General features: G+C 54.4%; 1 protein-coding gene across 3 annotated transcripts; it reads left to right on the top strand.

Annotated features, from left to right (window-relative positions):
• Rhbdf2 (rhomboid 5 homolog 2) lies at positions 1-27,204 on the top strand. 3 transcript variants are annotated; one of them, XM_027425581.2, is made up of 21 exons: positions 70-154; positions 1,330-1,384; positions 2,088-2,199; positions 13,022-13,171; positions 16,916-17,075; positions 18,107-18,231; positions 19,492-19,687; positions 19,767-19,970; positions 20,706-20,834; positions 21,155-21,273; positions 21,383-21,580; positions 22,953-23,064; positions 23,269-23,343; positions 23,491-23,652; positions 23,890-23,993; positions 24,125-24,188; positions 24,288-24,382; positions 24,596-24,671; positions 24,878-24,978; positions 25,192-25,345; positions 25,926-27,204. In XM_027425581.2, the coding sequence occupies exons 5-21, from the start codon at positions 16,932-16,934 to the stop codon at positions 26,343-26,345; spliced, it is 2,478 nt and encodes an 825-aa protein (XP_027281382.1). In that variant the 5' UTR covers positions 70-154; positions 1,330-1,384; positions 2,088-2,199; positions 13,022-13,171; positions 16,916-16,931; the 3' UTR covers positions 26,346-27,204. The 3 variants fall into 3 exon arrangements, with proteins under 3 accessions (XP_027281381.1, XP_027281383.1, XP_027281382.1); XM_027425582.2 differs by lacking the exon at positions 1,330-1,384 and having other exon boundaries at positions 37-154; XM_027425580.2 differs by lacking the exons at positions 1,330-1,384; positions 2,088-2,199 and having other exon boundaries at positions 1-154.
• Positions 27,205-27,770: the final 566 nt, after the last annotated feature.

Here is a 27,770-nt window from a genome sequence, read left to right as displayed (position 1 = left end):
CACCGGGTCCCGCCCACCCTCAGGCCCCGCCCCTGCGCCCTCGCGCAGGTAGGGAAGAGGCGGAGCGCCGGCGCCCAGCCTCGGTGGAGCCGCCGCCCAGCCGTGCTGCCCGCTCAGCTCGCTGCCGCTTCCCGGGACGTGGGGACTCTGAGAGGTGAGCTCGGGTCCACTAGGCCGCGGGAGTCTGGGGAGTCCCGGAGCTGCCCGGGACGGCCGCGGGGAGGGTCGGGGGCTGCGCGCCCTGCGGAGCGCCCTGGAGGCCCAGGCTGGACTCTGTGCCCGCTGGGCCGCTGGATCCCACCCGCAGATCCCCGGCCTCACCGGGACCAGGACGCCCGAGGGCTTCCCCGGGGTACGGTCACCAGACGTCCCGGCGCGTGGTTTGCACTAAAGTTTAAAAGCCCGGGGAGGAAGAGGGCACTGCCTAGTGTTGGAACGTGCGTGCGGCCCCGCCTTCCACCCCCAAATCCCTTTTAGACCTCTTAAACTCTGCTCCCCTTTCTCCCGGGCGAACTCCCGGAGCCCGGGCCCTAAGTTTGTGCGTGGAGCGTCGCCGAAGTGGAAACAGGTGCGGGGGTGGGAGGGTGGGGGGGGTCCACCGGGGTGGACTGGGGTGGACCGAAGCGCAGAAACTGTGTTCGGGAATAAACCTGGTTTGTGGAAGGAAGGTTTGAGGAATTGGGCCCCCCAGCTGATGTTTCTGTGTTGGGTTAAAGGTTAGGGAGCTGTAGGAGCTCTAGGATCTGTAGGGCCCAGGCCTCTTCCTCCAGGGGGAGGAACCCAGGTCCATGCCTTGACCCAGCTCCAGGAAACACTGAGTCTGTATGGTTGGAGCTTACAGAGCGAAGGTGATGTGTATCTGAGGAATTGCCCCACAAGTGGAGTGGCAGCTGTTTCTCAACCGGCTAGGTTGGGGGGTTCCAGCTTGCGTGTGTGTGGGGGAGGGGGTGTGTGTGGGGGGGGTGTGGGTGTGTGTGGGGGTGTGGGGGTGTGATCTGCTGGTGGAATAGAGTCCTCAGTGTCTGTGCTGTGCTATTGTGACTCTGTAGGTCGGGGAGATGAAACTTGGTTTTGAGCAGGGGTTCTCATGGGGGCGGTTTTGCTTGCTAAGGGTATCTGCCGATGCCTGGAGACATCTTGGCTATCACTAATCAGGAAGGAAGCACATGTTGCCAGCATGTTGTGGCTGAGACCTAAGATCCCCCTACAATGCACACACAGGTCAGCCCCACAGCACAGAATTGGGCCCCCCCAAAAGTCACTACTGAGAAACCATGCTGTAACCGGGTCCATCGGGGTACTGCTTATGAATTCTTCTCCCTGCCTCAGTTTCTCCAGGGGCTGTGGGAAGAACCAGGACGAATCTCAATGAGACGAGAGGGAGGTAAGGGGGTGTAAGGGCAGTCTTTGCCCTGGCAAGTGTCCTGCTTGGATGCTACAAGTCTGTCTTTTGCCTGCTGGCTCCTGGCCCGTTGGTGGAGGAGCTGGGAACAGGGGCTTTCTCAGAGTGCAGGCCTGGAGTACTTCACCTAGGATAGCTCAGCACACAGGAGAAGCCTAGGGCTAGCCAGAGTAACCCTTGAGTTCACATATCCCTGGAGATGGAGGAAGGGCAGGACCAAGCTCTGCTCCCACAGTTTCCCAAAGCTGGACAAGCTGAGGCCTCATGGATGGGTGATGCCATGTGACCAACTGGAATTTTCCTTCTAAACACAGAACTAACTCTTCTGGTTATTTACACCAGGAAAGCTTCATCCAGGGAATAACGGATCTCCTAATTCCCCATGGCTACCCGCTCTTTCCTTCCAGCTTGCCTCTGTGGTGTTACGAATCCTAGTCCAGTTGGATTCCCGCCCTGTTGTATTTGCTGTGTGGCAGTGAAGGATGAAGGCTGTTAAAGCCGTCCTAACAGAGCCCCCTTGGGATGACCAAAAACTGTTGTGTTGGGCTCCTGGTCTCCTGGGCTCCTAGCTTTCTGGGAATGGAGGTGGAGGGTGTTGCTAGCTAGGTAGGGCAGGGCCAGAAGAGGCAGCCAGATCCTTTCTCCCCAGTCACTAACATTTCCATCTCTGCTTGTCCTGTTTCAGACTTCTTGCTTTGGAGCCCAGTAGAGCGAGAAAGGAGGCAAAGGGGTCTTTGATTGATTGGTTGATTTTGGCCGTTTTACCATAAAAGTCTGCTGTGCCACCAGATCTGGCGGTACGTGCTTTGAAATCCCAGCATTAGAGTTTGTTACCCTCAGCCATAGAGTGAGTTTGAGGCCATTCTGGACTATATGACAGAATCTGTCTCAAAATACCAGACCAGACCTTTTCAACTGGACATAACTTAAAGTAGTTACCCCTGATGTATGTGCCTCTGAAGGCAGAAAGCTAAACACCCAGACTTCCTCAAAGCCACCCACCCCAAACCTTGCTCCTTCTGTTCAGTGGCCCCCTCCCCCCACACCTTGTATACACTCTGCTGCCTGGGAAGGAGGCTTCTAAAGAGCTGAAAGAGCCGGGATAAATCACAGCAGCAAGCTCAGGAGGAACCCTGGGCTCTCGGTCCTGCTTTGGGCTCACTGATACATTTCCTGTGACCTAAACTATGGACATTGCCTCTGTGTGTGTGTGTGTGTGTGTGTGTGTGTGTGTGTGTGTGTGTGGTGTGTTTCCTGCATGTATGTCTGTGCAGCTTGTGTATGCTTGATGCTTGCTGAAGCCAGAGGAAGGTGTGGGATCCCCTGGAACTGGAGTTACAGGTGGTGGTGAGCTGCCATGTGGGTGGTTGCTGGGAATTAAATCCAGGTCCTCTGGAGGAGCAGCCAGTGCTATTAACTGTGGAGCCATCTCTCCAGTTCCATTACTTGTATAAACTGTGTCTCAGACAGGCATCAGGATGACAGCAGGAAAAAGTCAAAATGTGTATGCTTGTCTTCTTGTGACTTGATGCTGTCCTCTGGGCCTGGGTCCCCTCACACAGCATATGGGAGCTGGGTGTTCTTCAGGCAGTCCCCCAACCCCCAAACCCAACCCAACGTGTCCCTTGAGACTCGTGGGATCCTGCCTAGGTATTGCCCCATTGCCTGAGGGGATTTCCAAAGTGACCTCACCATCTGCGTTGTTGGGAGCAGCTCCTAGTTTCCCGTCCAGCTCAGACAGGCTGGGGGAGGAGGGCTCGGACTCAGCACTCTCGAGTGCTGGCTGACCTCAACAGCCAGCACGGCCCTGGGACAGGGACACTGCTAGGACGGGCAGCTCTTGGCACACAGGCAGCCTCACTAGAAGAGCCAGCCTTGCTGTTGGGAAGAGTGAAGGTTTTTCTAGGACTGCCCCCAAGTATCCTTGGTCTCCCCAGGCAACAAGCTCACATAAAGAAAAACCTTCTCCACATCTTTGGGGAGCTATGGAGAGTTGCTGGGTGTCACCTCCCTTGACCAAGATTTAGTCGGGGGTGGGGAGGCCCAGGTGCAAACATTTGAGGTTTAAAAGCTGCTGGAAGGCAGTTTCAGTCTGTCTGTGCCCGTCCCGCATAGTGGCTTGAGCCAAGTGAGTCCTGGCAGGGTGTGAGATAGACACAGTGGTTAACCAGACGGGCAGGTGATTCCCAAGCTCAAGGACCAGGAGGCAAGATATTGGGGCAGCAGACTCGGGTCTGTGAGAGTGCCTCAGTTTCTCTAGATGTACAATGGAGGATTGTGGGTGGGGACACAGAAGTGAGCCATCATGACACTCCTGAGATTATTCGTGTTTGGAGAGAGGTTGCTGTGCATGGCACAGATTTGCATCTTTGGAGAGACCATGCCTTGTAGGCTCTCGGGGTGTCAGATGAGAAAGCACACCCAGGTCTTCTGAATCCTAAAAAGAGCTGTGTCTGAGGCAGAGAACCCCTTGGGGCTGGGGCTATGTTGCAGAGCCCTGCTCCTCTGCCTCAATAGGTGGCCACTGAGCCCATGTCCACAGTATCACAGCTAGTACAGGGGTGCTGTCTGCCCCGGTCCCTGGCACAGGATGCCTTTTCCCTCTCCAGGTGGGTCCCTGAAGGGTGGGGAATCTGCCATGGGATTCTGGGTAGAAACAGGACTGAAAACTGAAGGCTCAGCTGAGGCCTAAGGGACTTTATCAGCCGGGTGGCATAATAACAGCTGCCTCAGCCCTGCTTCAGTTAATGAGATAATGTTTGTGAAAGCCCTGATAAGCTGAGGAGTGCTCCCCCAAGCAGTAGGTGTTGCCACTCATAGGCACCTGTTCTGGATGGTGGAGGAGGGGTTCATGAGCCAAAGGTCTTTGCACTCAGTCTACTTAGAGTGAGCTGCCATTCCAGAGAAGTCCCTTTGCCGCGAGGCGTTTCATGTTCCCAGAGTGGTAGGTTGAAGAACTGGTGGAGAGGCAGCTCAGCAGTTGAGAGCACTGGCTGTTCTTGCAGAAAACTTGGATTCTATTCCCAGCATCCACACGGTGGCTTGCAGCCATCTATAATTCTGTTTCCAGAGCACCCAACACCCTTCCCTAGCCTCCACAGGCACTTTGTTTACCTATTGTGCAGACATACATGCAGGTAAAATACCCGTACACACACAGCAAAAGTAATAATAAAAGTAAATCTTTAAAAAAATTTTAAAAAAAGAGCTGGGCATTGGTGGTGCACGCCTTTAATCCCAGCACTTGGGAGGCAGAGGCAGGTGGATCTCTGTGAGTTTAAGGCCAGCCTGGTCTACAGAGCGAGTGCCAGGATAGGCTCCAAAGCTACACAGAGAAACCCTGTCTCGAAAAACCAAAAAAAAAAATAAAATAAAAATAAATAAATAAATAAAAATTAAAAAAAAGCTTGCCAGGTGGCAGAGGCGCATGCTTTTAATCCCAGCACCCAGGAGGCAGAGGCAGGTGGATCTCTGTGAGTTCGAGGCCAGCCTGGTCTACAGAGTGAGTTCCAGGTTAGCCAGAGCTACACAGAGAAACCCTGTTTGGAAAGACCAAAGCAACAAGCAAATAAACAAATAAGTAAGTAAGACCCTAGCAGGTTGCAGCTTCACCATTTTCTGAATGTGGGATCTAGATCTGGACTTAAAATTGTTGAGCCTTGATTTTTGTTTTCCCGCCCATCAGAAAGAACCCTGACACATGTCTCTTGGCTCATAAGTAGACCACGTGGGCCATGATGGTAAAGCTCAGATACGGGGGAAGAGCCATCAGTTAGCTATTGCTTGTGCATTAAATGTACAGGGTCTGCCCTCCTTGGAGTGAATGTCACCTCATCTCATAGCAGAGGGAACTGTGGCAGGGTAGCCAGGCCACATGTGAGCCCTGGCTCTGATTACCAGCCTGCCTCATTCTCCAACATTAGAGTCCTGCACTGCCCCAGAGTGAGGTGTGGGCAGAGTGGTGGGCGGTCACATTGAAGGTTCACCTGCTACGGACACAGCTTGGATTGTCCTGTGTCTAAGTGCCCTGTATCCCTGGTAAGCATTTGTGTCTGGGGCTAGCATCTTCCTAGGGAAGTAGGATGCCTCAGGGCAGAGTTCTGGGAAATCAAGTTTATTGGCTCCTTAATAACAGTTTACAAGCTGAAAAGTGTCTGGCTGGCATATTCCCTGTGGAGGGGCTCCTAGCCTGCAGAAACAGAACTGGGCAGGGTGCCCAGGGAGCTGGCTTGAGTATGTTGAGGATAACAACATAGGGCAACCCACAATCCTTTGTCACTTTTGAGTGGCCACACATGGCCTGGCCATTTTCTGTTTCTTGCTGAATGACCTTGGATGAGGGCTGTAGGATAGGGTGAGACTTTGTCTCTCAGTAGAGCACGCTGTGGTGAGCCCTGGTTATTGGTGACAGAGACATCCAGGTCTCAGACTTGGTGGGGGTGCTACATAAACAACAAATTAAGTTCAGAGATATTAAGTAGCTTCCTCAAGATCACACAGCAGAGCTGGGCCCATGACGCCACCCCCCCCCCCCAAGTCAGGCAGTTGCTTCATCTGCAGCCACACTCCAAGAAGGCAGGTGGAAACTGGGTGGGTGATTGATTTGAAAATATCAGACAAACCCCAACTGTGTGTATGCAGTGGTCACACCTTGGTGTCAGGGAACCCCAGAGAAGTCAAAAGCCCACTTTATTCAACGCCCCCCCCCCACCGCAGGCTGCTCTGCATCCTGCCCTAACCACTGGGCATGTCTCTTCTGGTTTTGAAGAGCAATGGAAACTCAGTTCCCAGTAGCCAAGGCTGCCATGACAAGCAGATCTTCCACACTGGAGCAAGCTCATCTTGATGTGGTAGCCAGTGTTGATGCTCTCTGTGGGGGCTTCCTGACCTCTGCCCTCCCCCCAGGAGGGGCAGCAGAGTATACAGTCTTAGGAGCCCAGACTGCTGAACAAAGCATCCAGCTACCCGTTTGCTGTTTTTGTACTGTCCCCTAAAGCTGTCTGTCTGTGGTCAGCATCTCAGCAGCCCTGTGACCTCCTGCCACTTGCCTGGGGTGTGATAGGACTCTGTACTGGGTTCTATTCAAGGAACCTTCATCTTTACTCTGTTGCTGGGGGCGCAGGGTGGGGGGGGGGCTGCCTCCAACCGCAGCTTCTAGAGGAGCTTTGAGCTGGGGACTCCAGGCTGCATACCCATTTCCCAGTATGTTAGCAAGCAGCGTGTGTGTGTGTGTGTGTGTGTGTGTGTGTGTGTTGCTGTAATGGAATCCAGGGCCACTCATGCTCATTTGTTGCTGCATCTAGAGCCTTAGGGATACAGAACTTGCCCTCCACCCCCACTTGCCTGTTCCTAGGACTAGAGTTGCCCCAGAGGAGCTGGCTAGTGGTCCAGAGAAAGCCCGGAGAGATGGGGGCAGAGGGGAGGATAGGCGAGCAGGCTCCACGCCTACACATTGTACTGCCTACACATTGTACTGTCACACTTAACGTTCTGCCGTTGGCAGCCCCCTGGAACCTGGCACCCGCTTCCCGTGTCTGTGGCGGGCTGTGATGCCAGGTTGCTCTAATTGGGTCAGAGGGAGCCCAGAGCTTAGGGTCTAATGAGGGAAACCCCAAAGAAGTCAGCAGGTTGCCAAATCCTTGAACGTGCTCCTGCAGGTCTGGTCTTGTGAAATGAGTTTGGCACAAGCCCTGGGCAGTGAAGGGGGAAAGAGGTGGGGGTTCGGTGGTGGGGAGGCCTGCTGCTTGTGAGAGCTGTGCAGGGTGCGAACCCGCAAAACCATTTGTCTTCTTTTGTGGTGGCCACCAGGCACAGGCCAGCCGAGTGTGCTGACTTGGTACTAGCAGCTGCTGCTCCCTGCCTCTGGGGCAAGGCAGGTGGGGAAGGAACAGAGCGAGCGCTTTCTCCTCCTCTCTGTGGTCCTTGCCACCACGCCCACTCCCTGCCTTAGGACCCTTCCCAGGTCCTGTCCTGAGACCTCGTGTCAGCCCTTTTACATTACTGCCTTTGGCTCCACAGTGAGTCACTAGCCTCGTGGGACCAATTTGGAGACTTCTTAGATGACAGCTGTCTTACATGGGCTGTCCTTTCAGGACCATCAGAGCTGGAGAATTTTGGGAGGTCAGCAACAGTCGCTTTTTTTCACAGGGGGTTGCAGCAGTAGAGGGTTCCGCTTCCTCTTTGCAGCTTTCTAAAAACTCAGAGGTTCCCAGCAGGGCCCCGGGAGGGAGAGACTGTGCAGTTTTGGTTTCTGTGGCAGGGAAACCAGTCGGGGAGAGAAGTTGCTTCCTTGCCCCCAGCCCACACTGTCATCATCTGTGACTCAGCAGGGACTTGGCATGGGCGTGTGGCCCGTCTGCCCCCACCCCCTCCTCCTCTGCCCACTCTCTGCACGCTCCAGGACTTGCCCACAGCCCAGAGCTGGACATGGCTTCTGGGCCAGGTGTGGGTTACGTAAGTCCTCTGTTTAGGTGACTCGTAACAGTCGTATTCAGTGGTGAATAAGGGTCTTCCCTCTTTCCCTGAAAGGGAGGGGGCTACTCGCTTCTTGTCCATCGGCCCCTGCCTCTGCCCCCATTTCTGGCCGTATGTGGCCTTGGCTCTGACATCAGGCTCCCACGCCTTTGGGGTTACCACTGTGGAGCCACCTTAACGCCCTGGCTCCTCAAGTCGACAGAGCTTAAAGGAGTAGGGAGTTTATTAATAAGAATGTTGGGAAGATTAGAGGAAGGGACTCAGGTCAGACCTGTGGTCCAGGTGGACCCTCTCCTGGAGCGGAGTGGGAGCACAGTGGCACCAGTGGCACCTGTGTGATATGGGAGGGGCACCCTGCATAGTGTGGTGGGGGGGCACTCCCTGGGGGTGACCTTGCCTACCATGCTACCATGCCTGGGTTGGACCTTTCTCATTTGGGAGTGGCCAGGCCCCACCCTTTGTGGGGAAACCGGATTCTCTGGGCATTCCGGGCAGTTTGTGTTCCTAATCCGGGCCACCACCGCTGGATGGGAGGTGCCATCTGAAGGCTCTCGGGAGAGCATGCTGACCCTGGTGGAGGACATGGAGGCCATCTATCAAGGGCACCTGGGACGATTTCAGTGTGGCTCTGCATTCTTCCTCTGTGTCTGCCCTGCCCCCACTCCTGCTGGATACCACTCTAAAGGAAGAGGAAACGGTGACCCACCCTCAACCCTGGCTGTTAAATCCAAGCCCATCTCTGGGGCTCTGGCTGGAGACTTTTTGTAGGGAAGGCTTCTCCCTAGAAGTTAGACCAGGATCCAGGTGGCAGAGGCTACAACCCTAGCCGTGGCCCCTTCCACCCACACCCATGGGCCGCAAGCCTGGGGTCTTGGAGAGCTCAGCGGATATGACTGTGGGCAAGAGGAAGTCTGCTCCCAGGATGTCACAATTTCCTTTGCAGTGAACTAGCATTTCTGGGGGCGGGAGATAAGTGGCCGGTAGGGCGGCTCCTACTTTTTTTTTTTTTTTTTTTTTTTTTTTTTTTTTTTTTGCTTAGCCTCTGTGGCTTGTCATGGACGTAGGTCACACAGGAGCCGAGAGTGAATCTGCTCATCCCCACTGATGTGCCAGGCAGTCCTGGGAAGGGTTGGGGTCACCCCTACACAGGTCGGGGCAGAGGGATCAGAAGTTCTGGGAGAAAGTGGTAGGGAAAACCGTCATTATCTGGGCTGAGTTGTCACCTTGTCTAACTGCCAGTGAGCAGAAAGGGAAACTGAGCCACAGGGATTCAACTCCCTATGGTCCATCGAATTTGGTGCCGTCTTTACAGGTGATGGTAGAGGCTTTCCTGGCATGGGACTCCTTACCAGCCCCGCCTGCCCCGCCCCTGCCATCAAACTTTAAGATTGTCCCAGAGGTTGTGAACTTCCCTGGTCCTATGGCCATAATCATGTCTGCCTTTTCCATTTGGTGATTAGCACAGAGAGCAGCACAGGGGCATGGGGGCACCAGGGTGTACATTGGGGTCCCCAGCTGGAGTGGCTTGGCCTCTGAGGGCATCTCCTCTAAAGGGAAAAGAGTATTTATGGCTAGCCAGGGAACTAGGCCGCTGGGCCTCATCCTCAGCCATCACCCAGTAGCCTCCGTCCAAGCCCTACAGTGGGGCGGGGCAGGGTGAGTAAGTGACCTCTAGAGTCAGCTGCAAGATTTGAGAGAGGGCCTCTGCCCAGCATCTGTGCAGACTCAGGTCATCCCCAGCTGCAGACCCCCACCCTCCCCAGACGCCTCCAGTTAGGACTCCATGGGTGTGAGGGTAGAGCAGGGGACTCCTGCTGTCAGACAGAGCCTTGGGATGCTCTGTGAGGTGTGTGAGGTCAGGTCCGGTGGTCACAAGGCAGGCTTCTTGGAGGTGACACTCCTTAAAGAAGCAGGTGGGGGGGACATGACAGTTGTGCCCGGGGTTCTGGCAGGGCTGCCGGTGCTGAGGGTAGGGTGGTGTACAGCAGCCCAGGGGTCACACAGGTCCTGACCCTGGGCACGCTGCCCAGCTGGACCATCACCCTGACTCTGAGCAACAAGATATCTGGACGAAGAATGGTTCATTTTCTGGGTTAAGTCTCCTCCAGAGACTTCCATGGTCTGTGCTGCCACTAGAGGCCATATTGGTATCTGTGACCTGTGCTGCACGCCTTTAATCCCAGCACTCAGGAGACTGAGGCAGGTAGATCCCTGTGAGTTCGAGGCCAGCCTGGTCTACAGAGCGAGTGCCAGGACACCCATGGTTACACAGAGAAACCCTGTCTAAAAACAAACAAACAAACAAAAAACAAAACAAAAGAAACAAAAATTCGACAAAGATGCTGAAGTGTGATCTTCACTGTTGGTGGCTTCTGGGGGAGGAAGCTGGCCACTGGGAATTCGACCATGCTCCAGTGAATACATGGGCAACACGAATTAGACTTGGTGGGGTTTTGGAGGGGAGGGTGCAAGGGGGAGGGTGAGCCTAGAAGGAAGGGGAAGTGAGCATGATTGGGGTGCTGCCTGCCCCTCCCCATCGGTGCCAGTTTCCCAGGGTAATGCCTGCCTGATGCCCTCTCCCTGCCCTCTGGTCCCAGATGGTTGCCAAGCTGAGGAGCTTCTGTGTAGAGGCCCCAGGTGAGGCTGTTGTCCTGGAGTTATCCCTAACAGTGTCCTCATGTGACTACCAGTGCTCCTCGGAGTCTGCCAGTCCAACCCCCAGTGTCTTCCATCTGTGATCTCAGAGGGCTGAGGGACAGGACTCCTGACACCTTGGGGTGATGGAGCCAAAGCCGAGGTGACTGGTCCCGCTTAGAGAAGCAGTGATGCCCTGGGCCAGCTCTGCCTCAGCTCTTCAAAGCCCCCTCCCCACCCAGTGCTCTGCACCTGCAATGTGGAGAGTTCTACTGCCCCAATACAGAATCAAAACCTAGGAGGCCCAGAGCAGCTCTTGCTTCCCGCTGATCCACAGTAGCCTCTGGACAGCACAGGCTCTGCCAGTCATGCCTTGAAAATCACTAGGATGCTACACCATGATTCCTTTTATGGGTGACTCTCTGGCCCCATCATGAGGGTCTTCCAGCCCAAAATGTACCCTGGAAAAGAGGTTGCCAGACTCCCAAGGTGGCCTCACACCTACTGTCTCTGAGCTGCACCCCTTACCTGCGGTGTAAGCTTGAGTAAGTTAATCAACCCTTCTGAGCCTCCATTGCCCACCTACAAATCAGAAGTGTGATTATGTCCCTCTTGGAAGATATGTTTGGAGGGACAGTGCTTGTGGAGGGCTGGGCCAGGCCTAGCACATGTGGCACTGTGATACTTCCTGGTAGCTCCTGGGGCTTACTCCAAGGAGGCTCGAGGTACTCCTCTGCCTTGTTTATAATGTGTGCCCCAACAAGGCTTCCTAAAACACAGACACCGTGGTGCTCTCTTTCAAATGGTTAATGTTATGTTCATGTTGTGTGGATTTTACGTCAATAAAAACACACACAGCAGAACAGGTCCCTGTATCTTGAACACTGCCGTAGTATCAGGCTGACTATTGGAAAATAAATGTGTTTTTATTTGTAGTGCTGGCATATATGGCAGGCACCATACCTCTGAGCCCCTTTTCTTTCTCTGTGTGTACTCGCCTGTGGGCGGGGTGTGTTTATGAGGGTGTGTCTGTCGTGACACATATGTGGAGGTCAGAAAACAGTCTTGGAAGTCAGTCCTCCACCTTCTGCCTTGTTTGAGACATGATCTCTTTGTTGTCTGCTGTGTGTACACCAGGCTAGCTGCCCCTCAGGCATCTGAAGGCCCTCTGTCTCCGCCTCCCAGTCTTGCTGGGATAACAGGTGCTGTTGTTGGCTCTGCTGGGTTCTTCACGCTTGCATGGCAAGCATTGTATTGATTATGTCATCCCTGGCCCTGTGTGTGTGTGTGTGTGTGTGTGTGTGTGTGTGTGTGTGTGTGATGAGCCTGAGCCTGCCAAAGAACAACCTTGGGTGTGTCATTCCTCAGGGACCACATACCTTTTTTGTTCTTTTTTTTTTTTAAGATAATTTATTTATTTATTATGTATACAACATTCTGCTTCCATGTATATCTTCACACCAGAAGAGGGCACCAGATCTCATGACAGATGGTTGTGAGCCACCATGTGGTTGCTGGGAATCGAACTCAGGACCTCTGGAAGAGCAGTTGGTGCTCTTAACCTCTGAACCATCTCTCCAGCCCCCTTTTTTGTTTTTAGACAAGGTCTCTCACTACCTTGGAACATGACCAAGTAGGCGGGGCTAGCTGGCCAGCAAGCCCCGTGGGTCTCTTCCTGCCTCCATTGGTCCAGGGCTGGGATTACAGACCCATATTACCATGCCCAGCTCAGGCTCCACACTGTACAGAAAGTACTTTAGGACTGAGCCCATCTCCCCACCCCAGACAGTAAATCTTAGTAGAAGACAGGGTTAGGTAGATGCTGCTGGGGCTGGAGAAGTGGCTCAGTGGTTCCATTCCCAGCAGTCACATGGCGACTCGAAGCTATCTGTAACACCAGTTTCAGGGCATCCAAAGCCCTCTTGTGGCCTCTGGGCACCAGGCATACATAAAGGCAAAACACTGGCACACATTTGTTTCAAAAGTGCTTGCCACACAAGCCTGACAGCCTAGGTTTGATGGCAAGTACCAACAATGGAGGAGAGATTAAATTGATTTTTAAAAGTCAATAACTGTGGGACTTGTGAATTAAAGTTCTAGTGAGCTGGGAGTAGTGGTACACACCTGTGATTCCCCACACTCAGCAGGTAGAGGGCAGAAACATCAGGAGCTCAAGATCATCCTCAGCTACCAGCAAGTTCAAGGCCAACCTAGACTGCATAAGATCTTATCTCTAAAGGATAAAAGACCCTTTTAAAATAATAAAAAAAAAGACTAGAGGCAGACCTTCATGCCTGGCTCCACTGAAGCCCTGGAGCAGACCTTGTCTGAGTGGTGGTAGGTTGGTACCCCAAGTTTGATGGCCACGTGGACCTTGGCTGGACCAGCACTATGAAGGGTCCTCACTCTGGGACTCCTCCTGTCCGTCCTATGGGAGACAGGAGAGGTCAGGGAAATGGGGTGATTTGGAGGTTGGCCTGTCCCCTCTAACCTGCCCTTCTGTTCTCATAGGTTGGCTGCTAAGACTGCTGTCCTGGCTGACCTACAGCCATCTGTCGCTCCATCTGCCCACTGTGGCCCCAGGAGCAAGGAAGGGAGTGGAGTATGGTTTAAGACACCCTCCAACAAGCATAGAAGCACGGGCCCTGCACACAGCTGAAGGTAGGAAGCTGGTGGCTAGGTGGTGGCTGGGTGGGTGGCCTCAGGTGCCCCTACTTGTTTGGTTTAGAAGACAGTCAACTCAGCTTCAGAAAAGAACACATGCCTGGAGCCAGGGCTGGAGCTGCTCAGGCATCCAGGTTGAGCCAGATGATGACCAGGGATCAGAGGGGCATGGGATGTGTGCAGGCTGAGACCCAGCATCCTTGGAACCCAGGACCTGCACGTGCCAGACTGATGCACTGACCTCTCCACAATCTTTAGCTGTTTGGTTTTCTTTTTATGTTGTATGTTTTGAGACCGGGCTTTGCTATGTAGCCCTAGCTAACCTTGAACTCCCAGCAGTCCTCCTTTCTCAGCTTCCCAGATGCTGGGTTTACAGACATGTGCCTCCATGCCTGGCTTTTTTCTTTTTCTTTTAGTTTTTGTCAATGTGTATGTGTGTATTCTGTGTGTGCAGGCGCCTGTGGAAGTCAGAAGGCATCCGATGGCCTGGAACTGGAATTATAGGCTATTGTGAGCTACCTGATGTGGTGCTGGGAACTGAACTCAGGTCCCCTGGAAAAGCAGCCGGTGTTCTTAACCACTGAGCCATCTGCCTGCTCTTTCTTTCTTTCTTTCTTTCTTTCTTTCTTTCTTTCTTTCTTTCTTTCTTTCTCCTCTTTTTCTTCAATACAGTCTCAAGTATTGAATCCCTTGAATTCTTTGTGTAGCCCAGACTGTGCCTCCAACTCTCAAGTTTTCCACACTTATTTATTTATTTTGTGTGTGTGTGTATTTACATGCTACCACAATGTACCTATGAGGCCAGAGGGTGATTTATACAAGAGACAATTCTCTCCTTCCACAGGGGGGTTCTACAGGGCACACTGGTGTTGTCTGATGGCAAGCACCCTTACCCTCTGAGCCTTCTCACCAGCCTTGGCTCTAACTCACGATCCTCCTGCCTCGGCCTCCTGAGTGCTGGGTTTACAGATGTGTGCCACTATGCCCTATGTGAGTGACATCTTCACTTAAGATAATGCTTTCAAGGTCACAGCCTATTTCAGCACCTCAGTTCTTTTTGCAATGAGCGGGCGTTAAGATGAGGACATTGTATGAACCTGCCCCATTCTGTCTATCCAGTCCTCCATTGACGGGCATTTGGTGGTTGTCACCTCAGCTCTGGTGAATACACTGCTGGGGACATTCCTGCACAGTGTCTGCACACTGTGCTTGAGGAATGTTTTGGGAGTCCCTAGGAGGGAGAATGTTGTTCTCTTTGTTATGTAAGTGAAAGCGTGGGGGGGGCGTGTGCAATGGCTCAGCCCTCTCATTGAGACAAGCCAAGACCACTTGCCGGTCCAGCTGGGGCGCCCACCTCCAGCTGAGGGGCCAGAGATGCACAGTCAGAACAAAGCTGGTGGGGTCAGGAAGCAAATGGGCCCGTAAGCCGCATGGAGGAGCTTGGCCTAGAAGAATAGGATCTTGGAACTGAGCAGAGACAGGCATGATTTTTTCATTTAAGCCCATTGGAAGGAACTTAAGGGCAGCAGATGGAGGGTTGGGGAGACTGAGGTGAGAGCAGGCTAGCAGGCTGTGGAGAAGGGTAAAGATGGAGAGAGCTAGGGGCCCAGAGAGAGGGCGCGGCGGTCAAGAGGACCTGGTGTAATTCCCAGCACCATTGCCCTCTTCTGGCCTCCGTAGGCACCAGGAAATATATTACAAATGTGCATAAAGTATATGTAAGCAAAATACTCATACATATAAAATAAATAAATTAAAAAATAAAAGTAAAAGCTATTGAGAGCTAGAAATTGGGGCTCCACACATGGTGGCTATGGAACACACACACACACACACACACACACACACACACACACACACACACACACACACGCACGCACGCACGCACGCACGCGCACACACACATGCACGCACGCACACCACACACACACCACACACACACACACACACACACACGCATGCACTTTGCACATTTGTTGCCTCCTACTGAGCTTCCCAGAGCTACAGGGACAGAAACAGACAACGGGTGGGTGCCCCGTCTGGGAGCCATCTTAAGGGAATGGGGTTCAGTGGCCTGGCCCAAGCAGGGAAAGTTTCCCTAAGGCAATCGACCACCTCCTCTGTACAGGGCCACCTGTCCAGATCCATTGAAATTCTCAGAGCTGGTGTTCTTCACGCCAGCCTCCTGCATGTAGTACTTTGTATGTAGTACTTTTTACACACCCACACAGTATGATCCACGCTGAACAAAATGTCCTGTATAACCATCCATCAGGAATTGAGTCTTGGTGTGTTCCATTCAGTGAGGACTTTTCTGTCCTCAAAGATGTCTGTGTGCTCCCCAGGGAGCCGGCTTCACACCCGACCTGAGAACCTCAGCTGCTTTGAGAGCCTATGCCTGTTTGCTGGAGCACAGAGGCTGCCCTGAGGGACGGCCCCAAGCTTATTTTCTGCTTTGCCTGCTCAGTCTTTTGTTCGGTGAGCATGAATCACCTTTGTTAGAATATTTTGTCACTGTGGAAAAAGAAGTAGCAGGGCTGGAGATGAGTCTCATTGAGGAGAGGGCTTGCCCAGCATGAGTAGAGCACTGTGCTTGATCCCCAGCAGATAATCCCAGGGCAGGCGGGAGAAGCAGGAGATCTAGGAGTTCACAGTCACTCTTAGAAACACAGCATGGGGCTGGAGAGATGGCTCAGGGGTTAATTGAACTCTGCTCTTCCAGAGGACTTGAGTTCAATTCCCAGCAACCACACAGTGAGATCTGGTGTGCTCTTCTGGTGTAAAGGCAAAACACTACATACCTAGTTAATTAATTAAAAAAAAAAAAGAAAGAAAGAAAGAAACACAGTAAGTTCATGGCTAGCCTGGGATGAAGCCTGCTCCTAAAGGAAAGGAAAACATGAGAAATAACTGGCCTGTAGCAGTTTCAATTATCTTTCTCTTCTCTTCTCTTTTCCTAACAGATGTAGCCCAGGCTAACCTAGTCCAGGCTGGTTAATCCAGAATATTAAACTCACAATATTCTCTCCTCAGTTTCGAGCACTGGGATTACAGGCTTGTACTAACCACTCAGAGGCATGCTGAGTGGCTGAGGCTGGCCTTGAACTCCTGGGCCCAAATAATACTCCCTCAGCCTCCTGAGCAGCTGGGATTATAGGTGCTTTCGCTTAACTTTGAGGAGGAACTAGGCAGCCTTGGGAGACCTGCATGGTGGGTTTCTCTTTCCTCTGGGACTTAGGCAGAGCCACCACTCCTGTGCATGACAAGGCCTGCTTCCCCAGGAGAAGCACCTGCTCTGGACAGTTGACCCCGGGTGGCAGCAGCTGGTGCCTGCCCAGCAACACTGAGAGCTCCAGTTGGCAGTTTGGCGTGCTTGGTTGTCTGGAGCATTCCTGTCCATTGAACATGCCCACAAAGACCAAGGAAGGGTCCTTTGTCCAGGCCCATCCTATGGCCCCTGACCTGCTCTGACCACACTCACTCTTTATCGTTCACTAAAGCAGAGAAACCAGAAAGGGACTCAGGAGGTGGGGGGAGGGTCAAGGTCCTCCTCACCCCTGCTAGTCAGAAATGCAAATGAAAGTCAGAAATAGACCCCGATTTCCTCTGGCAGCCCAGATGTGGCCTAGCGGTGTGGGGCAGGCTGGTGCTGGCCCTAGGCTGCCTTCCCTGCTTCCATGATCCCCAACCCCCTCAAGTCCTGCCTCCTCTACATGCCTGTCCTCCCTGTCTCCCTTCTAGCGTCATCGTGTCCACCATGGCCTCAGCTGACAAGAATGGCAGCAACCTCTCTGCCTCGTCTGGTAGCCGCCTGCAGAGCCGGAAGCCACCCAATCTATCCATCACTATCCCACCGCCAGAGGCCCAGGCCCCCAGTGAGCAGGATGGCATGATTCCTGAGGTGAGAGGCGCACAGAACCTTCTGGATGGCTGCACTTTCTAGACACGCCCATCCTTCATGGTCCCCCTGGCCGTCCTGCAGCCTCATCGTGGCCTTGAAATATTGTAGGGAGTGAGGCTTTGAACTCTGAAACTTTGGGAGCTCCGTCGCTTGGTGGCCTAGGAACAAAGAACACTGTCCTCAAGAAAAGGGCTTATTGGCAAGCATAGTTTCTGGTTGTTTACACTTCTCCTCTCTGGCCCTGGCTGGCCTCTTCTGAGGGGGTGTGGGCTGTCTGTGGTGGCCTGAGTGGGTGCAGGGTCCCACAGTGCCAGCAACCCACCCCCGTAGTGCCTGGCTTTTGGGGGGATGGGTCAGTGTTTCTGTCCATTTGGACTCCTGTCCCATAAAGACTTCATTGAGAACAGGCCCCAGATAGCGTGGGCTTTGCACACAGCCCAAGACATAAAGGGGAGCTATGTTGGGGCCACCCACTCACCCTGCAGGCTCTGTGGGACATGTGAAAAGAGGCGAGACCATCCCAGATCACGAGCAGATCATGTATGTATAGGGAGTATTTGCTGGGACTCACTGGAAAACATTAGGTGTTTTATTTATTTTTTGAGACAGGGTCTCATGTAGCCCAGGTTAGCCTCGAGCTTGCTACGTAGTCAACAATTTACTTCGAACATCTGCTCTTTCTGCCTCTACTTTCTGAGCGCTGGGGTTGCTTGTGTTCAGAGCTGCATCTGGTGTCTGCAGTGGTGGCATGGAACCCAAGGCCTTATGTATGCTGGGCCAGCACTCAACCAGCTTGAGCTACAGCCCCAGACCTTGCTAGAAAACACTAGAAAATGTTCACTTCAAGTTCAGAATGAAGGACTTGTGGAAGGAGGGGGCGAGGCTCAGTGGTCTGGTATTAACGTGGCCTAGCATGCTACGGGTGTGGGTTCTGTCCCCAACACTCCAGTGAAAAGGAGGGAATGGGCCAAAAGCAGCTGGCTGATGAGCGGGCCATGCACTCAGCACATGTCCTCCTCGCCATCCCACAGAGGCCCAAGAACCCAGCCTACCTGAAGAGTGTCAGCCTCCAGGAACCCCGAGGACGATGGCAGGATGGCACAGAGAAACGCCCTGGCTTCCGCCGCCAGGCCTCCCTGTCCCAGAGCATCCGAAAGTGAGTACCTGGGCCCCACCTGGACACCCAGCAGCCTGCACATTCTGGGCACCTGGTCTTTCACAGGGCCTGTGTCCCTGTTCCAGAAGGCATAGATAGTAAGAGACAGCTTCCCGCAGAGGTGGAGTGCCAGCTTCTAACTGATGGAGACAGGGCAGCCTGTCTCCTGTGTGCCTGTCAGGAAGTTTCACGGCATGCTGTAGAGGGCCTCTGGAGGCCTTCCCAGTTCCGTTCCTCATGATGCATGGAGCCTTCTCTCTAAGCCTGGTCACTGAGCTGTAGCTGGGAACTCCGTGAGGCTCAGGGAAGCTGATTCCCCAGGACCCTGAAGGTATATGGTACAGCAGGTGGTTTGCCTTACACACACACACACACACACACACACACACACACACACACACACACACACACACACACACACACGGGAAAACTCGTGCTATCACCCTCCAGCCACCTCTCCCCCTCCCTGTACCACTTTCCCTAAACACGTGCACATTTCCTCCGTTGCCTCCCCGATATACATGCTCCTCACTGGCTACCTTCCCAGCACACACGTGCTGTCATCTCCCATGCTACCCCTGTGCACCTGATGGGAGATGTCCTTCTATATATAGGTTTCTCTCACTGGTTGATAAATAAAACACTGATTGGCCAGGCAAGAAGTATAGGCAGGGCTAGGAGATGAGGAGAATTCTGGGAAACTAGGCAGATAGAGTCGTCATGCAGAGCCCGGGAAGAGAGGATGTGGTAATCCAAGACCATGTGGAATACAGAGATTATTATCATGTTACACAGCATTCTGCTTCCGTGTCTACCTGCACACCAGAAGAGGGCACCAGATCTCATATGGATGGTTGTGAGCCACCATGTGGCTGCTGGGAATTGAACTCAGGACCTCTGGAAGAGCAGTTGGTGCTCTTAACCCCTGAGCCATCTCTCCAGCCCAGAAATGGGTTAATAATTAAGACAGAGCTAGCCAATAAGAAGCCCAAGCCACTGGCCAATAGTTTTATAATTAATATAAGTCTTATGTGTTTATTTGGTGATCTCAAGGGTGGCGGGACCCTGCTGGGACAAAGTACCTCTCATTACAGTCTCACACACACACGCACGCACGCACGCACGCACACACACACACACACACGTGCAGCTCCCCTGTATATACATGTGTACCAGGACCCCTCACACTACCCCCTCCCTGGAAGCGAATGCACAGGTTTCCACCCACACTGTGTCTTTTTTTTTTTTTTTTTTTAACAGGGGCACGGCCCAGTGGTTTGGGGTCAGTGGTGACTGGGAAGGCAAGCGGCAAAACTGGCAGCGCCGCAGTCTGCACCACTGCAGCGTGCATTATGGCCGGCTCAAGCCCTCATGCCAGAGAGAGCTGGAGCTGCCCAGCCAGGAGGTGCCCTCCTTCCAGGGCACTGAGTCTCCAAAACCCTGCAAGATGCCCAAGGTGGGCTCTCTGGAAATGAGGGGCAGTGAGCGGCTCTCCCAGGGCCTGGGCAGCTTTGCTCACCCACTGTCTCTTCCAGATTGTGGATCCTCTGGCCCGAGGCCGGGCCTTCCGCCACCCGGATGAGGTGGACCGGCCTCACGCTCCCCACCCACCTCTGACTCCAGGGGTCCTGTCGCTCACATCCTTCACCAGCGTCCGCTCTGGCTACTCCCATGTGCCCCGCCGCAAAAGGATATCCGTTGCTCATATGAGCTTTCAGGCAGCTGCTGCCCTCCTCAAGGTGAGGCCCATGCTGAAGAGTTATGGCCCCACCCATGGCAGCCACTGAGCTCACGTAGTATCAGGGCTTGGAGTGCACACGCACCCTGAAGCCCAGAGACACCTATGGCCCCTGGCCTCAGTTCCCCCGAGAGACCCTTGCTGCCCCTCTGTTTAGGAAGCTACTTTCTTTCTTTCTTTTTTTTTTTTTTTTGGTTTTTCAAGACAGGGGGTTTCTCTGTATAGCTTTGGAGGCTGTCCTGGCACTCGCTCTGGAGACCAGGCTGGCCTCGAACTCACAGAGATCCTCCTGCCTCTGTCTCCTGAGTGCTGGGATTAAAGGCGTGCGCCACTTCCCAGTTAGGAAGCTACTTTCTACAGTTATGGGAGACATGACAGGAGATAAAGTGTCAGACCCGTGGGCGGGGGCCTAGTGTGCCGTGCCAAGAGGCAGCAGTGAGGGACATAGCTCCAGCCTTGAGCATGACGGTGTGGAATATGGATGCCTTGAGTATTGGAGTGCCAGCTGCTCGTGTTAAGGGGCAAGAGGTTACGAGGGAAAAGCTGGTCCTAAGCCTTGGGAAGAGGTTGTGTAGGGCCAGTAGCAGCTGGAGCCCCATCCTGGCCTCCTGCTCCCAGAAGATCCTTCAGCCCCTCCCCTGATCAGATGCTCCATGCCTTTGGCAGCCGACACGCTGCCCCTTTGGCCCTGGGTCCTGGGTGCTGACAGTGAGGATATGCTTCTGTCCATGCCCAGGGGCGCTCAGTGCTGGATGCCACTGGGCAGCGGTGCCGGAATGTCAAGCGCAGCTTCGCCTACCCCAGCTTCCTGGAGGAGGATGCTGTCGACGGAGCAGACACCTTCGATTCCTCCTTTTTTAGTAAGGCAAGCATGGGGTGTGGACTCTCTGGGCAGGGGCTGGGGTGGCCTGGGAGCAGGGAGAAGTAACCTGGGCCTTGACTGTGTCCTGCCAGGATCCCCAAAATATCCAAAGGCAGTATGGGGCGTGTCCTTTGTGAGCCACTGGGCTGGGCTCCCATAGAGGGGCAAGTGGAGTGGGGGATGAACCCGCTGGGAGAGTCACTTCAGGGGTGACAAGCATGTGGCTTCCCCTTCCCTCCAGCGTTGTCTTGCCCTTGAGTGGCGTGCTGGGGATGGTCCTTGGGACAGTGACCTTACCCTGTCTTTGGTGCCCTCTACTCCAGGAAGAAATGAGCTCTATGCACGATGATGTATTTGAGTCTCCTCCACTCTCTGCTAGCAACTTCCGAGGGGTCCCACAGTCCGCCTCCCCGGTCTCCCCTGATGGAGTCCAGATCCCTCTGTGAGTATGGGGTTGGAACTCTCCAGCGCCCTGACCTGCCCTCTGCCCAGCTCTGACCCCTGTTAAGCCCTGGGAGGGGCCTCAGGCTGAGAGCATTTGTCACCACCAGAAAAGAGTACAGCAGCCGACCCCCGGTTCCTGGGACCCATCGCGGCAAGCGCATCGCCTCCAAGGTGAAGCATTTTGCCTTTGACCGGAAGAAGCGGCATTACGGCCTGGGCGTGGTGGGCAACTGGTTGAACCGCAGCTACCGCCGCAGCATCAGCAGCACCGTCCAGCGGCAGCTGGAGAGCTTCGACAGCCACCGGTGAGCCCTCAGGGGCGAGCCCTCAGGGGCCCTCACCCCAACGCAGGCCCCTCTCATTCAGTAAGGGTTTCAAGCGCACCCCCTGCAGGTCTGTTGGGTCCTGACAAACTACCAGGCACACGTGCTCGGGGAGCAGGCTGTGTGTAACCTGTGCTGCCCTATCCTCAACATGGCTCCCAGACAGCAGTCAGTCAACAAACATTGGGCAAGCACAGCCATGTGCAGGCTCTAGGACACAGCCCTGAGAGAAGGGTATTGTGGGTGGTTGGGGCAGAAGGACAGATGGAAGTTGGAGCCTGGGGCTGGCAAGATGGCTTAGTGTGACTGGTGACCTGACTTTGACCCCCAGGACCCATATAAAGGTGGAAGGAGAGAACCAACTCCACAGAGTTGTCCTCTGACCCACATTCATGTGTCCTGTGCGCCCCACCCCCAATGTGCATCATGCAACACTAATAATACATAATTTAATGTTTAATCCCAGTCTTCAGGAGGCAGAGGTAGACAGAGCTCTGTGAGTTCAAAGCCAGCCTGGTCTATATATTGAGTTCTACCTAATGCTCCATAGAGGTAGCTTGCCTCAAAACAAAAGGAGTTATAAAAGAACTAAAGGAGTTGGAGCCTGGAGTAGGGGATTCTGGGAGAAGCTAGGCACAGAAATGTTAAGGGAAGCCGGAGGTTAAAGAATGAGATTGTCGCAGTGCGATTGGCAATGCGATCCAGTAGACATTGGACTCCAAATTATACAGAGTAAGAAATGGCAGGTGAGGAGAGTAAGTGTCTGGGGAGGAGGGGTGGGCAGAGTCTCCCAGGGGAGGAAAGGAGGGGTGGGCAGAGTCTCCCAGGGGAGGAGAGGAGGGGTGGGCAGAGTCTCCCAGGGGAGGAGAGGAGGGTGGGCGGAGTCTCCCAGGGGAGGGAGGAAGATGGGCGGAGTCTCCCGGAGTCTCCCAGGGAGGAGAGGAGGGGTGGGCGGAGTCTCCCAGGAGAGGAGGGGTGGGCAGAGTCTCCCAGGGGAGGAGTGGAGGGGTGGGCGGAGTCTCCCAGGGGAGGAGAGGAGGGGTGGGCGGAGTCTCCCAGGTGATATAAAGTGCACAAAGACCCTGGGCTTCAGGGTTGGTGGGCTGATCCAGGAAGGGCAAGCAGAGGAGAAAGAGGAGGTGAGCACAGCTGGGCTGGCCAGTCGGCAGCAGGGGAGACACTGAACCTCATCCCATGGTGACGGCAGTGGGAAGCCATCGGGGGTTTTGAACAGAGAGACACTTGGAGACGCATTTTCAAAGTTTCTGTGGGGAAGGGTGAACTGGGGTGAGCAAAGAGCCCCGGGAAGGGCGGGGCGTGAGCTTGCGGGGCTGACGGAGGCCTCTGCCTACAGGCCCTACTTCACCTACTGGCTGACCTGTGTCCACATCATCGTCACTCTGCTGGTGATCTGCACATACGGCATTGCACCTGTGGGCTTTGCCCAGCATGTCACCACCCAGCTGGTGAGTGGGGCTCTGCCAAGGGGCTTCAGCATGTTGGGCACCCGAGTATCTCCCACCACAGCGGCCGGGCCCAAGCTGGAGGTGCTGAGGCTGACATAGCCTGAATCTCCCCTAGAGGCTCTGTTCTGGGGGTACCACCCATCCCCTCCCCTCTCAGACGCAGGACTCTGGCTCCTCTAATGCCTCACGCTGCCTCCCTTGTAGGTGCTAAAGAACAGAGGTGTGTATGAGAGCGTGAAATACATCCAGCAGGAAAACTTCTGGATTGGCCCCAGCTCGGTGAGGCCCAGCCTGGGGATGCCTGGGAGCCCTGTCTCCTGTCACTCCACGCTGGGCAGATGGGCAGTTGCGGGGAGGCTCCACGGTGGATACGGAGTACCCTGACCCTTCTGAGTGCTGGCTCACTGGCCCCTCTCCCAATCCCAGATTGACCTGATCCACCTAGGAGCAAAGTTCTCGCCCTGCATCCGGAAAGACCAGCAAATTGAACAGCTGGTGCAGAGGGAGCGTGATGTTGAGCGTGCCTCAGGCTGCTGTGTCCAGAATGACCGCTCAGGGTGCATCCAGACGCAGAAGAAGGACTGCTCGGTGGGTCCAGCCCTCTGACCCTGGCGACCCCCCATCACAATCCTGCCACATTGCTGTTCCCTCTCCAGCCCAGCCAGCCGGCAAGCCCAGAGCCAGGCTTGGAAAGTTGGGCAGACTGGGTCCTAGGAAGTACCTGAGCCCTGGGAAATGAGAGTAGTCCTGGTCCTGGAGGGTTCCCTGCCCACACCCCTGAGTAACATTGCCCTGGCATGACCTGACCTCCTCTCCACCGTCTAGGAGACGCTAGCCACTTTCGTGAAATGGCAGAATGATACTGGGCCCTCAGACTTGTCTGAGGGCCAGAAGCAGCCATCTGCGGTTGTGTGCCACCAAGACCCCAGGTACAGCCTGGGGCCACCGATGGGTCTAGAGTGGCACCCAGCTATCCAAGCTTTCCCAGAGGCTGGCCGGTGGGTGTGGCAGGTGGGTGTGTCCCATATCTTCATTTTACCCACTCCACGGCTGCTTTCAGAACCTGTGAAGAACCAGCCTCCAGTGGGGCCCACATCTGGCCTGATGACATTACCAAGTGGCCGGTGAGTGAGTGACTCATGCAGAAGGCCGTGGGATGAGGGTGGGGACATTCGGCTTCCCGTCACTGAGGCCCACCGCCATTGGTACCCTCTCTCTCTTAGATCTGCACAGAGCAAGCCCAGAGCAACCACACGGGGTTATTGCACATAGACTGCAAGATCAAAGGCCGTCCCTGCTGCATCGGCACCAAGGGCAGGTGAGCCAGCATCCTGACACCTTCAGGCTGATGGGCCTCTGTAACTGTCCTCCATTCTCTGCCCTTGGGTGATGAGGAGGCAGGGGTGAAGGGGGCGGTGAGATAGAAAGAGCACTTGCTCCATCCTGCCTGCCATGGCCAGGTGCTGGGCTCTCGCCTAAGTGGGCAGGGGCCACTTGGACCACTGACGCCCTGTCTGCTTCCTGTCCACAGCTGTGAGATCACCACGCGGGAGTATTGTGAGTTCATGCATGGCTATTTCCACGAGGAGGCCACGCTCTGCTCCCAGGTAGGAAAGGCTCTCTGGGTAGTCAGTGGAAGCTGTAGGGGTCCTCAGGCTCACTGGGTCCTTCCCATTTGGAAGCCTCGCACCTGGCCTGCCTCCTAAGGCAGCACTGACGGCCTGTGTCCCCCCAGGTGCACTGTTTGGACAAGGTGTGCAGGCTGCACCTGGCCTGCCTCCTAAGGCAGCACTGACGGCCTGTGTCCCCCCAGGTGCACTGTTTGGACAAGGTGTGCGGGCTGCTGCCTTTCCTCAACCCCGAGGTCCCCGACCAGTTCTACCGCATTTGGCTGTCTCTGTTCTTGCATGCTGGGTAAGAGGTGCTCACTGCCCCTGCCCAGACTCTGGTGCCTGTTCCTGCATGCTGGGTAAGAGGTGCTCACTGCCCCTGCCCAGACTCTGGTGCCTTCCCACTTAGACGCTAGAGAAAGGGCTTCTGGCCCCCATACAGCTGGCTCACCCTGCCAGTGCTGACGCCCCTGAGGCATGCCCGGCTGGCTGGTGATGCTGGTGTCTCTGCCCCCAGGATAGTGCACTGCCTCGTGTCTGTGGTCTTCCAAATGACCATCCTGAGGGACCTAGAGAAGCTGGCCGGCTGGCACCGCATCTCCATCATCTTCATCCTTAGCGGCATCACAGGCAACCTGGCCAGCGCCATCTTCCTCCCCTATCGGGCAGAGGTAGGGACTTGGGAGACAAGGGCAGAGAGGGTGGGATGCGCCCTTCCTTGTGGGCCTAAAGTGTTGTGGCACGTGGGAGGACCGACCCCACTGGTTCTTGCTCTAGTCCCACCCCGGGATCTGCAGCAAGGATACAGAGTCCTTGTTGTGTCAAGCTTAACTACAAGACGGACAGTTAAGCTGGGACTTACTGTTTGGTCCCTTCATTCCTGGCAGTGGGGCACAGGGATAGTCTGAAGTCACCAGGGATCCCCACTCCTTGCTCACTGTGGGGATCTCCACCCTCAGGAGGAAAGGCCTTTTTTTTTTTTTTTTTTTTTCGAGACAGGGTTTCTCTGTGGCTTTGGAGCCTGTCCTGGAACTAGCTCTTGTAGACCAGGCTGGTCTTGAACTTACAGAGATCCACCTGCCTCTGCCTCCCGAGTGCTGGGACTAAAGGCGTGCGCCACCACCGCCCAGCTCCAGGAAATGTCTCTTGACCATTCACCTTAAGTCTATTGCTCCTTCTGGTCTGTGCTCTGCCCACTGCCTGTGTCCTGGGACTGAGTCCGTGGGCCGCCTCTCTCCTCCCCAACCCTAGGTGGGCCCAGCCGGGTCACAGTTTGGCCTCCTCGCGTGTCTCTTTGTGGAGCTTTTCCAGAGCTGGCAACTGCTGGAGCGGCCGTGGAAGGCGTTCTTCAACCTGTCGGCCATCGTGCTTTTTCTCTTCATCTGTGGCCTCCTGCCCTGGATAGACAACATTGCCCACATCTTCGGTTTCCTCAGCGGTATGCTGCTGGCCTTCGCCTTCCTGCCCTACATCACCTTCGGCACCAGTGACAAGTACCGCAAGCGGGCGCTCATCCTGGCCTCGCTGCTGGTGTTCGCTGGGCTCTTTGCCTCCCTGGTGCTGTGGCTGTACATCTATCCCATCAATTGGCCCTGGATCGAACACCTCACCTGCTTTCCCTTCACCAGCCGCTTCTGCGAGAAGTACGACCTGGACCAGGTGCTACACTAATTGCAGAGGTGGTGTCTGTAGGGACTTGCTGACCGCTGAGCCCTGAGCCGGGGCTCACTCTCCAGATGAGACAGGTAGTAAAGGCAGATTCCCCAGGGAGATGAGACCTCCCTATCTTGGGCCCGAATGTTCCTGACCCAAGTTTGGGGGATGTCCAGAACGCCTGTTTCTTCACAGCTCAGGTCCTAGGCCCTGCCTGCCTTTCTTCCCCTATAGAGACAATAACTTTTCTTACCAGGGCTCAGCGCTCTGGCCTCTGCAGGTGCCATCTTCTCATTGTCACTGTGACTGTGACCTCACCAGACATACACACAGCTGCTCCCTCAGTTGTCCCCGGGGTTGAGGTCCCCACCATGCTGCTATGACCCTTTTCCTGTCTCTCCTCTCCTCCCTGTCCTACAAGCCCTCCCTGCATTTGTCCATGGGTTCATGAACCTGCTCCTAAGGCTCCTGGATTAGTGTGTGGGAGAGGCTTTGGCCATTGTCTAGGGCCAGTGACAGCAAGGAGAGATGGCTATAGGGGTCTGCTAAGGGCTTTTGTTAATCAAAGAAGCCAGATCTGGTGAACCACCAGCTCAGCCCTAGCTCCAGGACTTCTGTCTGACCACACAGGTCAGTTCTGATGCTGGGTGTCCCTCCACCTCTTCCTCACTCCTGCCTGTGTGGCCAGGTGCTGACCCACCTTGAGGACTGACTCCCAGGGAACACTTGAGGCTCAGCCAGGGCTGGTGTCTTATTTTTTTGTTTTTTGGGTTTTTTTTTTTTCTTTTTCAATTTATATTCCGGTCCTAATTTTTTAAAGTAACGCTAACTTTGTATGGACAATGTCTCAAATTTATTAAATAGCATTCTCTATTCAGTGTCTCTAAAATACTGCTTTTAGCCTCAGGCTTCTAGGAGAATGAGAATGGAGCTAGAGAGATGCTCACGGCCTGTCCTTGAGGTGGACTTGGATTCAGTTCCTGGCTCCCGTGTCAGGTGGCTCACACTACTGTAACTTCAGCTCCAGGGAATCCCATGCTCCCCTCTGGCCTCTGTGGGCACCTTGTCTCTCTCTCTCTCTCACACACAAACACACACACATAAAAATGAATATTTATAAAAAGAAATACTCAAGCCAGGCAGTGGTAGTGGGCACCTTTAAGCTCAACACTCAAGAGGCAGAGGCAGGCAGATCTCTGAATTCAAGGCCAGATTGATTCACAGAGGGAGTTCCAGGATAGCCAGGGCTACACACAGAAACCCTGTCTCAGAAAACAAAATAAACAAAAAACCACTCAAAGACTGGCAAGATTAAAAGCACTGGCGGCTTTTGTAGAAGACCTGGGTTCAGTTCCCAGCACCCACATGGCGGCTCACCTGAAACTACAGTCCCAGGGGATCCAACTCTATCTGTATGTTTGCTACACAGATAGACATGCAGAC

This window comes from Cricetulus griseus, chromosome 7, assembly GCF_003668045.3.
Source record: "Cricetulus griseus strain 17A/GY chromosome 7, alternate assembly CriGri-PICRH-1.0, whole genome shotgun sequence".
In the NCBI taxonomy this organism is placed as follows: domain Eukaryota; kingdom Metazoa; phylum Chordata; class Mammalia; order Rodentia; family Cricetidae; genus Cricetulus; species Cricetulus griseus.
Note: the sequence above shows the minus strand (reverse complement) of the source record. Positions and strands in the feature narration are given on the sequence as shown.

Coding starts and splice junctions, on each gene's coding strand:
- Rhbdf2 (XM_027425580.2), top strand. CDS start 16,932: ATGGCCTCAGCTGACAAGAATGGCAGCAACCTCTCTGCCTCGTCTGGT. Junction 20,835..21,154: donor ATTCCTCCTTTTTTAGTAAG/GCAAGCATGGGG, acceptor CCTCTACTCCAG/GAAGAAATGAGCTCTATGCA. Junction 21,274..21,382: donor GATGGAGTCCAGATCCCTCT/GTGAGTATGGGG, acceptor TGTCACCACCAG/AAAAGAGTACAGCAGCCGAC.